Below are 13,241 nucleotides of genomic sequence, written 5' to 3' on the forward strand. Positions count from 1 at the left end.
ACTTAAGTACACCCACACCTAATCCCACAACCAAGGAACATAAACTCCGTCCACTTTTGGTGGTGGAGGTAACAAGTTAGTTATTGCTTTCACTTGCCTGCTTTAAAGGGCTGGATGGTGCATCATCTGCTCCATCGGAACGTGCCTCTCGTACGGCACATGAGTACGCCTCAATGTCAAACCAACGATTCAACCAGGAAACTCGATCTAGGACGAGGTCCTCATATGCACGCTCACCTGCATCATTCATGTAACACACCTGTCACCTTAATATGATAACTTCCCCTCCCCACACTTTATTGTTTTCATTTAGAGTTCAAAGGATCATGGAAGAACATGTACATAAATCATATTCAGACAAAACAACTGTATAGCAGACAGGATTGGAACTTGCAGTCCGAGCATCACCTGAAGCAACAGCTGTAACCCTTTATTGACATCGTAATTGTCTCCATTAACTATAAAGGTTTATTAACGAATGTATAAGCAGTTTTTGGTGAAAAAAATTTATATATATAGATTTATTTATTTTTTTAATACAAGATTGGGGCAGTTGGGATGACACTTCTTTAAAGAAGAAGAAGGCACTTCAAACCAAAAGTAAAAATGCGATTGACTCTGCTAATTTGAGCAAAAAAGCGAGAGCAGACTCAGTCTCAGACCAGGTGACAGGGTCTGCTCTCGTTTTTTTGCTCATATATATATATATATATATATATATATATATATATATATATATATATATATATATATATATATATATATATATATATATATATATATATATATATATATATATATATATATATATATATACATATATATATATATATATTTTTTTTTTTAATACAAAAAAATTAATTTTAATGTAAAAAAAAAAACTTGATCGTAGTCGATCAAGTTTTTACTTTTGGTTGGAAGTGCCTTCTTCTTCTTTAAAAAACAAACAAAAATATATATCATACATTTACTAGCAGGGGCTACCCAGCGCTGCCAGGGTGGGGGGGGGGGGACACCCAGCGCTGCCCGACCAGGTGGTCTTTTCCCAGCAGTGGTTTCAGGACATGTTGGACAATGAAAAACAATGGAGTTATCGGCCTCATGGTGGTTACATTTTGCCTGTGTGATGGCGACAGCACTGCCTGACTCCGCATCCCATTCTCAAAACGGACATCAAGGCCAACGTGTGGTAGCTTAAAACTTTCCCCAAGATTATGCTTTACCTACACCCAAAATTTAGGGCCTCAAGGTGCTACGGTTCAGCCGTGAAAGAATAACGTACAAACAGACAAGCAAACAAGCCGGTAGGCGGACATGGGTCGTCGACTACCCAATAGAACCTGATGCGATGGGCCCGTTCAATGGGGAATGACCTGAGGATGAAGCACAAGAAAATTCATGATTCTAGCTTCAAGGGTTAATGTTGCAGATTGTTTTTTCGTTAAAATACCCCCACATTTGGAGGTTTTTCGGCCGTTGGTAGGCAACGGAGGGGCCCATAGCAACGGTTATTTCTCACACATAACTAGGACATACCATGAACCTACCATACCAGTTTCATGTATATCTGACTCATAGTCTCTGAGATATAACGAACTTCGTTTTTTTATTGTTTTCGACCAGGGTTCATTCAAAGTCTATCTTCTCCGACAGTTTTCATAGGATCCGGCTGGAAATTTTGACAATATGGCTGAATGTACTGCCCACAGTCGCTCGTGGCCCGATTTTTGATTTTCGAAAAAATAAATTTTTTATGATTTTTCAAAAAATTCAAAGTCCTGTTGCGAGGCAACGGTGGTGTCCATAGCAACGGTTCTCATTTGCACACAACTAGGTCATGATATGAACCTACCCACCAAGTTTCATCGAAATCGCCATTGTATTAACGGAGCACTGGACTGAACAGACACATACAGACAAGCACAGACAGACAGACATATCGACGGAAATACTGATAACAAGTCTGAATACGACGATTGTTAACGAGCGGTATTTGACGATGTAGATTGTTTCAGTAGTCAAGGATGAGACAATGTGATAATGTTTGACCAAGTTATAAAAATGATCAACATGATGTGGTACGAGTGACAGGTTATTAGCTGCAAAATGTCGAAAACCCGGTTTCATTCAACAACTTTAAAAATTTGACCTTTGCATAACCTTTAAAGGTCCCAAAACAATGTTGTAGACATTAAAATAAGGAAACAAGATAAGTGCTATAGCTTAATGGAGTTAGTTCGTCGAAGAAGGTCGAAAACCCGGTTTTATTACCACAACTTTGAAAATTTGACCTTTGTGAACTTTAAAGGTCAAGGATTATGACCTTTGGTGCAAAACTTCCTCTGGAACATTCCAGGAACAATATAACGTCATATAGGCTATATGGCATTTCACACTCCTCGGATTATCCATACTTTGATGAAATCAGCGTAAAAACAAAGTTGAAGGGGGCGCCACGGGCAAGGTGTTCGAGATAGAGAAAAATGGTTTCAAGACTTTAGGTGGGCAATGACCTCAAGATTATGCATAAAAAATATTTGCATCCGAGCTCTCAAAGTTTGGGCGGTCGTATGATTTTTATGTCAAAATTCAAAATTTTCTAAGTTCGTGACCTTGTGACCTTGACCTTGGGACGAAAAAAAAAAAAAATCGAGCTCCGTGGGGCTATGCAGGTGCCATTGGGGTAACCAAATACCAAAACCCCTGTCAGATTCGACAAACCACCTAGGAGAAGATGCAAATTGAAATCAGCTACCCCCTAGCAACACATGTTTTTTGGGCGTGGATCCGCCCAAAATGGGCGCACCACGCCCATTTTCAGAAAAACACAACTACATCATGATATAAACCTCCCACCAAAATTTTATGAGGATCGGATCAAAATCCACGGAGCTATGCTCGGGACAGGCAGACAGACAGACAGACAGACAGACAGACACTCAACAATAACGAATATAGTGGTCACTTATTTTTTTCGTGAAAATATTTTTCCGTGAACCAATAAGGGTAGAAAAAAAAATCTCAAAAATTTTTTTTTCGACTAGATCGACTACCCAGCATACAAACACTTGAAAAATATTTACATAGATATATATTTAAACGTATAAAAAAGACAGACATCAATGTATTGTGACGTCATCCCACAATTGGGTTAATTGCTTCCTTTTGCTACATTTAATAGACTAAGGGGAAATTCGGTCAAAAATGATGGGGCCAAGAGCATCCCACCCCCTTCCCCCCTCCCCCAATCACAGCACAGTTAAATAATATAACTCACGGGCTCTTGTGGATTTACTTTTGCTTCATAAAGAAAAGTATGATTATTATTCAAGAAATATATTTGTTCACGAAAAAATATTTTCACGAAAAATATAAGTGACCACTATATATATATATATATATATATATATATATATATATATATATATATATATATATATATATATATATATATATATATTGTTACGGATCCACGCCCGCCGGCGTGCTGACGGCCACGTAACTCGAATCGCGGCACGTCGCCCACCGGACGGACAATCCAGTCGTGACCCTCTCGGACTAACGCCGGGAACCAGTCACGGGTGGACCTTTCGGTCTCACCGCGATCGAGCCAATCGGCCCCCGCGTGGGATAGGGTTGCTCGCCAAATTCGACCTACCTAAGTACCCACACGGAGGGTAGACCGGGCGATCGCACCTCGCCGCAGGTCGACTTCGGAAACGGGCCACTGAAGCGACCCGTTCCGTACTATCGGGATAACCGAGCGGTGTTATCGTCGGCCTCGACGGTTCGATTAATTATCGGGCGTATTCAGCCCACTACCAACCCTTTACGTGAAGCAAGATGAGGATTCAATGAAAGAAATGACGAAGCGAAGCGGGAAAACAGTTCAACATAAAGCACATTTATTCGCGATGAACGGAAAGCACACATATACAATCCCACCAAAAGCACATAGAAAAGAAGAAGACAAAAAGCAAATGCGACAATGCAGATCTAATACCGATTACGCGAGCACACGGCAACACTTATACAATTTTACTTCACAGACGGCGCCGACAACACACATTCCCAAAGCAAAAGAAAAGAGAACCACCCTCCAGGATGAGGCGGGCCTGGGGCCGAGACCGGGTCGGGCCTACCCGTCTGATGATGAGGCGCGAAGTGGCGATGGTGCCCCAACTCCGCGGGCCTCGCGGACAGTGTCTGGTAGGGGGTGGGAAAAGGGGCCCCCTTGGTCGCACTATCTCAGCGCGGGGGGAAACAGGAGGGGGTTGCTGATGCTCGGGGAAAGGAGGATTTTTACTCTGTCTCGGGTCCCGCGACGAGCGTCTCCACCTCGACCAGGTCGCGCCGTCGGCCTCCCTGGTGTGCAGCTCCCGGCACCGACGCGAGCACCCCCCTCGTCTGCCTTCGCCGCCGCCGCCTCTCCACAGCTCCGTCCTCTTCGCTCCGACTCCAACTCCGAACTCTTCCTCCTGCGAACCCCTTCCAACGCACACACGACACTTTTCTGACGAACGCAGCCGCTTATATAAGCCCCGTGGCTTCGCCTTTGACCCCCTGCCTTCGACCTTTCACCTCGCTCCCCATTGGCCCGAGAAAAAGTGGGCGTGAATGCTTTTTGATCCATGAATTTGCATATAGCGACCGCCCTCCAACGCCCTGGAGGCGGGGCCAAATCGCCCCTTGCTCACCGATTGGACGGAACAAAAGTGGGCGTGAGTCGTTTTTGATCCGTTTTTGGAGCGGAAAGTCCGTGGTTTTGTACACGCTGTTCGGCGCGTGCCCTGCACGAGTCCAATACCGGTACCCACAAGCGGCGCAAGAACGGTGGCGATGCGACGGTTGCGAGGTGTGACGGCAAAGGTCGTGGCTGCCGTGATGAAGCGGCGCCGCGGTGGGTGGTTGATGTTGTGATGACTGTTGAGACGCGGTTGGCGGTGGTAACAATGGCGGTTGGTCCAAAATAAAGATAGTAAAAGAAAAACGGCTATCCTGAAGAGTCGCAGCACGCATAAATGACATGTATTCCCACTAGACCACGGGTTTGGGCCTAACTACACATATACTTACCGAGATATCTCACCTAAGGGACCTGAATGGTGGTTTGCGAATTTGGTCAACCACAACAATATATATATATATATATATATATATATATATATATATATATATATATATATATATATATATATATATATATATATATATATATATATATATATATATATATATATATATATATATATATATTCGTTATTGTTGTATGTCTGTCTGTCTGTCTGTCCCGAGCATAGCTCCGTGGGTTTTGATCCGATCCTGATGAAATTTTGGTGGGAGGTTTATATCATGATCCAGTTGTGTTTTCCTGAAAATGGGCGTGGTCCGCCCATTATGGGCGAAGCCACGCCCAAAAAACGTGTTTTTAGGGGGTAGCCAATTTCAATTTGCATCTTCTCCTCGGGGGTTTGTCATATCTGACAGGGGTTTCGGTATTTGGTTAGCCCAATGGAACCTGCATAACCGCACGGAGCTCGATTTTTCATTTTCATCCCAAGGTCAAGGTCACAAGGTCACGAACTTAGAGAATTGCGATTTTGACATGAAAAATTTCTTCTCCGAGGGGTTTGTCGAATCTGGCAGGGGTTTCGGTATTTGGTTAGCCCAATGGCACCTGCATAGCCCCACAGAGCTCGATTTTTCATTTTAGTCCCAAGGTCAAGGTCACAAGGTCAAGGTCACAAGGTCATGAACTTAGAAAATTTCGAATTTTGACATAAAAATCAGACGACCGCCCAAACTTTGAGAGCTTGGATGACAACATTTTTTTATGCATAATCTTGAGGTCATTCCCCACCTAAAGTCTTGAAACCATTTTTCTCCATCTCGAACACCTTGACCGTGGCGCCCCCTTCAAGTTTGTTTTTACGCTGATTTCATCAAAGTATGGATAATCCGAGGAGTGCGAAATGCCATATAGCCTATATGACGTTATATTGTTCCTGGAATGTTCCATAGGAAGTTTTGCACCAAAGGTCATAATCCTTGACCTTTGACCTTTAAAGTTCACAAAGGTCAAATTTTCAAAGTTGTGGGAATCGAACCGGGTTTTCAACCTTTTTTGACGAACTAACTCCATTAAGCTATAGCACGTATCCTGTTTCCTTATTTTAATGTCCACAACATTGTTTTGGGACCTTTAAAGGTTATGCAAAGGTCAAATTTTTAAAGTTGTTGAACGAAACCGGGTTTTCGACATTTTGCAGCTAATAAACCTGTCACTTGTACCACATCATGTTGATCATTTTTATAACTTGGTCAAACATTATCACATTGTCTCATCCTTGACTTCTGAAACAATTTACATCGTCAAATACCGCTCGTGAACCATCGTCGTCTTCAGACTTGTTTAATTCAATATGGCTTTCGTTCTTGCACTGCACTCTCCTGGATTCTGCTTGTCATTGTTGCCTTGCCGCAATAAATAACAATTAACTTTCACCCTTTAAAAATCGTGTGAATAAATTATTTTGTATCAGCTGCTTTTTTGTTCGTATCCTTTTCTCACCTGCGTTGCAAGTCGAGTGACCTGCTTTGTGATGCTTTGAAATTTAAAGCTTTTTAAAATCGGTTAAATAATCAGAACGCCTGTTAGATAGGGTGATATGTTACTGTTGTATGAATAAAATGAAAATGTTCGGAAAAAAAAAAAAAAAGTGGTGCCAGGCACAACAAATCCCGCCCATTTATGGCATAAAGTCTTTGGACCCTTTGGATCTTCACAAATATGCATTTTTCACTATAGGAATGCGAAGGATTATAAGTGACAAATAGAATAAGGTTCACTATAAGCTTAGTTTGAAGTAAATCAGATCATTTTTGACGAAGTTATGAGCGAAAACGATTTTGATCTTTTCGTGACCTTGACCTTGACCTTTGATCCAATTGGACCCAAAAGTTAATGGGGTCGTCCAAGGTTCATTGCCCACCTGTGGATTAAATTTGATAGTGTTTGCTAAAGCCGTTTTGCCGTAAAGTTGCTAAAAGACAGACAGTCAAACAAGCAGTCATAGACTGGTGCTTACAAAATCGTCAACTTGACCTCTGACCTTGTCTAATAAAAGCTGTCTCTGGAGAAGGTCGCGACGCAAACCAGAAGTTTATACGATGATTCTGTACCAAACCATCAAAAATCGAATGTTTGACCTCACTGTGACCTTGACCTTTGACCGATTTTGACCAAAATCTAATCAGCACTAGCCATCACCCTCCTGAATCACGTGGTGTAATTTGACATTGGTAGCTTCTTCCATTGTCGAGTTATCGTGCCTACAAACAAACACACAAACACACACACAAACAAACACACAAACAGTCATAGACTGGTACTTACGAAATCGTCAACTTGACCTCTGACCGTGTCTAATAAAAGCTGTCTCTAGAGAATAAATAGCTGTCTCTAATAAAAGCGGTTTTGTGACTTTGATAAAATAATATTAAATAATTGCGTGGAGAAATGGAGATTTTTGCTTCGGTCGACGTTACGATTTTTGATGGTTTGGTACAGAATCATCGTAGAAACTTCTGGTTTGCGTCAAATACCTTCTCTAGAGACAGCTTTTATTAGACACGGTCAGAGGTCAAGTTGACGATTTCATAAGTACCAGTCTATAACTGCTTGTTTTTATGTCAATTGAAACCGGCCCATCCATCCTCACCTTACTCAACGATATCACACTGTTTGCAGATTGGGCTTGATTCTTGGTATCCCCTATAGGACGATTGTTGACGGATGGATGGAGATGGATGGACGCAGGCAGGCATGGATGGACGCACACACGCAGGGATGGACGCAAGTAAACAGGGATGTGGACATGCCAAGAGCTCCTGTTATATTATAGATTATACCATTATCATTGGACAGAATTGATTGATTAATTTGTGGTTAGAATAATTCTGATGAAAAATATAACTTGGATGACATAGAGGCCGGAGTCGGGATTGGAGGAAGACGTACCAACAACCTAAGGTATGCTGATGATACCACTCTGTTGGCAGAAAGTAAAAAGGACTTGATGAAACTGTGTAGACAGTGAAAAAGGAAAGTGAAAAGGCTAGTCTTTATTTAAACCTAAAAAAATATTAACATCTTGTCATCTGAGAAGATCGACGTGTTCAGAAGGGGTGTGTTCCATAACCAACCAGCATGTGGAGCACTCGCTGAGTGGCTCGCTTGATTTTAAACACTTCAGCAAGCACCCCAACAAAATGGTTGGCTTGGTAAGCGACAGCAAGCTGATTGGTAATGGTACACACACCCCAATGGATGGGGTCAAAGCTGCAACCAAGCTGTCTCTGCCACAGCTTCAGAAAGCAGTGCAGAGGACTGGGCAGTGATGTTTGGAGACATCTGATCATTAATGTCACCAGAAATCGGCCATGGCTTAATAATGGAACTGGATTAGCTGGTTATAATAGCACCAATAGGTGTGTGTGGACCAGTGATTGTTAGCCGATACACTGCCCATACATAAGTATGTAAAATTTTCTCCAAATTTCCTTCTGGCAAATATTAAACAATGCTAACGAACCTTAATAATATGGTTATGCATCAAATAAAGGTCACAATTGGGCCGTAAGGGTGAAGGTGGCAATACCACACTGGAAACCATGGCTGGGAGAAATCACATATGAGGCCCAAAGATATGTTATAAACAATCCATATACAGTCTGAATATAATCTGATCGAGGCTCAAGAAATCAAAGAGGCAATGAGATTCATCATTCATGCATAAAGACTCATTTAAGCAGCTTTGTTAACTAAAGATGGTTGCCACTTACCTCGAGGCCTAGCAAGTCGAGACAGCGATCTGATATGTTTGTCTGAGGGACACACAATAAATATAGAATGCCTTAATCATGTCGAGCTTCCTCCAAGCTTCTTCCAGCTTAATAGCGACAGTTTTTAAAATGTAACTGTACTTTGGATAGACTGAAACGTTTGCGGTTATAATAATTTTTACATCCGGAAGGTGTGCCCCATGAAACGCCGTGATAACCTGTTATACACGTCAATACGGAGTTCGTGCAAGGCCTGAACCCCGCTTGGGGGTTGGGGAGGGGAGGGTTAAACCACTACAACTTCCATCGTGTGACCTTTAGTCCCCCTGTCAAGTTTGTTTGCGATTGGATAAGTAACGACCGAGTGTATCGCGGTCAAAAAAACAGTCACACAGACAGACGGACACCAAATTGAGTATTTTAATAAGATTACTTACTGCCATATGTGCATGAGCATGTCAAGATTCTATTTAGCACATATCCACAATTTAAAAGACAACCTGTTGGACCTAAAAGACAACACAACCTAAAAGATAACCAATAACATGACTGGTGTTGGCTTAATGGTTAGGATGGTGGGCTTGCGATTCTAGGATCCCGAGTTCAAATCCTGCTTAGCTGTTGAATTAATACCAGGTGGGGTTAACTTGGCCTGTCATCCTTGTGAGGTTGGCAAAATGAGTGCCAGCATGCTGGTATCCTGTGGTGGAGTGGCAACCCATACAGGATTATGCCCAATAGCCAAGGAGACTGCTTCAGCAGCACCAACGCTCTGCGCAGAGTATGGTCCCAATCTCCTCCTTTTGGCCACCTCATCCCACAGGCCTGTGCAATAGCATCCCCTTCAGTTCAATGGTGAAGACACAAAATTGTTCGGACAAATTCTGCCCAAACAATTACAATTGTTCAGGCAGAATTTGTTTAAATCAGGTGTGGGTAATTTAAAATAGCAAAGACAGAAAAATAAAACAATTAAAATTGTTAAGCAGCTAATTTAAACGTGTGCAAGTACATGATTTGAACTACGATGTGGTGATATTGTGAAGCAACGAGGTATTTTGCAGGAATGGAAGAACGCCGATGAAGAAGGATGGTAGAGGATTAGGCAACAGAGCTACGTGGGGTGGAACATAAAAAGGTAAATGAAAGGCATGATGCCGTTATAGTTGGTCAAGATCATTGCCATGCATTACTGGCCAAGAGTAAAAGTACTGTTGAACTTTCCCCAACAGAATACAATCACTTTTGGCAAATTTGTGTATTCCTTTAACTAAACATAACTACACCAGATTTGATGAAGCAGGCAGCTATGTTTAGACATTTTGTCGAGCCTGCTATCCAAGTCCCTTCCTATTGCTTTATGGTCATCCCAGTGGTCTGCGCGCACTATACCTGAAGGCTCTAATTTTTTGTACACTTTCTCAACACTCGTCCAGACCCATCTGTGTCCATTATGTGGCAACGGTCAGAAGTCAGAAACAGTGGCTGCAATATAATCATCAAAGCTTTTAGTCATTTGCCGTGTTTATGGAACGCCTCGACTTAGTGAAGAACGTGGCTTTGGGCAGACAGCACACAAAAACAAATTGGAGCATTTCAGAAACTCAACTTGAAGATGATATTTATCATATAAAGGCCATCTCTTCCAAATGGCAAACAGCCCTGCAGCCACCGTGGAAAACAAAACACGCGAGGTCCAACCACACCCAAACCCAATGATAACATCTACCACCCATCAGCCAATAGCATGTAACCACCGTAACAAAAGGACATCAAAAGCTTACAAAGCTTGGTGCGGTTCGAAAATAAGTAAATAAATGTGTTGGCATGTGACATTTATAATGGCCACACTCAGCTTCATTAGGAAATAATGAATGGAACTAACAGAACGTGGATCGAAATATGCTAACCACTGTAGAAACAGGAGGGAATACTTTCATTATGCTGTATCCATCCACCGACTCAGATCGACAAAGGCCTTCACAATCAAAACCGGTTTTCCATTCTGGCTTCAAAATAAGCTTCAGGAGGATCCTGGAACAAATGAAACGAAATTCCTTCATCAGAGCATTCATCTGCTGCAAGAACATAAAGCGTTTCCTTGACATATAATTGAATCATAAGTTCACCGAAACCATTGGACTTTTACATTTCACGAGCTGGTTCCAAGAAGTGCCCGAAGGCATCGGTGCACAGGGCTCAGTGCCCTCCATTGAGCATCTTGAGTCACACTGTTCAATGCAATATGCGAAACAAACGGAGCAGCAAAAATACTGTAAGCGTTCTAGCAGAAAGATCACATGGGTGCGATCGAGGGGAGCGTCACCAACTCGTATCATACTCCTGACAAACTCCTGACAAAGACCAACAGTAATACAATTATAACTGGGATGTAGAATATGGCTTTGGGTTGTTTCATCCAGCATTTGCTTATCCTTCGTTTGTATGCAGCACAAGGCTGTGGGATGGCATCACTAGCTGAGGGCACGGCTGTGTCACTGATGCCCTCTGCTCATTTGGACAGGAATTTGTAATTTGTTCAGGATGTCAGCGATGCCTCACTTACTATTCCCAAAGGACACCATGGGATCTTTAACGTCCACAAATGGATGGTGGTATATGGGACGCTGATTTAATGTCAATCTAAGAGACAACATCCACATTGATGAATCACCCTATCTGCAAAACACCGGGATGACAGTTTATAGCTGGGTCGGGATTCAAACCCAGGCTGGACAGCTTAGAGGTCAGTGTACACCCACTTAGAGTACTTACAGTGTAATTAGAGGTGTAACAGCTCCAGTCGAGACCATGCTGTCAGTCGCCAGAATTCGATGAAGGTAATAGATTCAGATCGTGGTGTCTTTGGTTCGGCGACTTTGGTCGCCGCAAATCCAGAGCTTTATATTACAGTTGAGAGTTGGTGGGTAGCAGTTCTTACCACAAAACAAATTTCACAAACACGTGTTACCTAGGGCCCTCGTTAAACACGATGTCACTGCCACGAGGAAATTCAATGAATCTTCTCATAACGACAAATACGACAATGGAGTCAATTTGACGCACATTCATATCACCCCCCTCATGAAAAATAAGACACAAGAGATCTATTCATGATCCGAGAGTACTTTTCCAACTCGTAAGATGAGGAATAACAAATGGATCGATTCACATCAAAAATAACAAAAACACATTTAAACTTTGTTGCTCGGGTTTAAAAAAAACTGCAGCCTGCCAAACAGCTGTCCAAAAAAAAAAAAAGCCTTCCAAGCATTCCTACAACATAGCACGAGAGAACGTGGGAAATCAAGGCAAGACAACTACTCTTTATAGGACAGATAATAAAGAGCAATTGTCCAAACATTCCCTTCAATAACTGTGCACTGATATTTTTCAATGTTTAAACCAGTAAATCAACCAGTAACTGACTTTCTACCTCAAGCTTTACATCATATGATGCAAGAATAGCATATGGCCCATTCATTGAAAAACAAAGAAACTTCGAGTGCATCTCGAAAAGCCAAAATAGCCACATAGACAGATAATTTAATGGGCAACAGAAGTGCTCTTCAGGATCCAGCAGACCAGGCTGCTTTGTCCCATAGACAGGCATTGGGTGTTACGTGACATATGACACACAAAGCATCCAAGCATAGCTACAAAGTACATGAAGCACGAAGGAATGCGACGAGAAACAAAGCCTTTCAAAGTCGTCGTTGTGCCTCGAGTTGATTGTACGAATGTTCGACCCTTACTGGATATTAAACTAAAATGACCAGTTTTGATGAAAAAGATCACCCCCATCCAAACTCGTTTTCAGCTACCCTCGTCTAAAGCAATTGTGTTCAGCACTTCGGGAGAGACGGGGAAAATAGAACATGCCGTGAATGCGTCGATAGATATGCCTCCGCCCGCATTTGGTTGAAATCCCTTCAATGTTATTCACAAGTTGTTGTGGTGACAAAGATTTTTCATTTAAAGGTCACATGAGCAGAGACCTTTGACATTTTGAACCCAAAACCTAATCAGTTCATCTTTACATCATAGTAGATACTTGAACCAAGTTTGGTTTGAATCCCTTCAGCGGTTCACAAGTTATCATGGTCACGAAAATCTGCTATGCACACAAATGCACACAAATGCACGCACGCACATATGCATGGGACAGCCGAACTGATAACTCAAAAAGATAACACCTTCGGCAGCGGAGGCAGAAAAAAAATTGACGTCAAACAATGTGGCTCCGCTCATATTATTACATCATTGTACATACTTGTACCAAGTTTGATTTAAATCCCTTCAGCTATTCTCAACTATCACATTTGTTCCTGGCATGACCTACTGACCTTGGACCTCTTGATGTCGAAATCCAATCAGTTCATTTTCACATCATAATA

General features: G+C 42.1%; 1 protein-coding gene across 5 annotated transcripts in view; it reads right to left on the minus strand.

Moving 5' to 3' along the window:
• The window catches only part of LOC147013252 (GRB2-associated and regulator of MAPK protein 1-like), a 66,069-nt gene that overhangs the window by 11,689 nt on the left and 41,139 nt on the right, over positions 1-13,241 (minus strand). For 3 of the 5 annotated variants that reach the window (XM_085854930.1, XM_085854929.1, XM_085854933.1), the window contains exons 6-7: positions 8,845-8,886; positions 98-237 (exon numbers count right to left, since the gene is read on the minus strand). In XM_085854930.1, coding sequence (XP_085711056.1) covers positions 98-237; positions 8,845-8,886 — 182 coding nt within the window. The remainder of the gene's footprint in view (positions 1-97; positions 238-8,844; positions 8,887-13,241) is intronic. The other 2 variants (XM_085854932.1, XM_085854931.1) reach the window with 1 other exon arrangement.

The sequence above is a fragment of the Eptatretus burgeri genome, chromosome 14, assembly GCF_056783735.1.
Source record: "Eptatretus burgeri isolate ZD-2024b chromosome 14, Ebu_testis_v1, whole genome shotgun sequence".
NCBI lineage: Eukaryota > Metazoa > Chordata > Myxini > Myxiniformes > Myxinidae > Eptatretus > Eptatretus burgeri.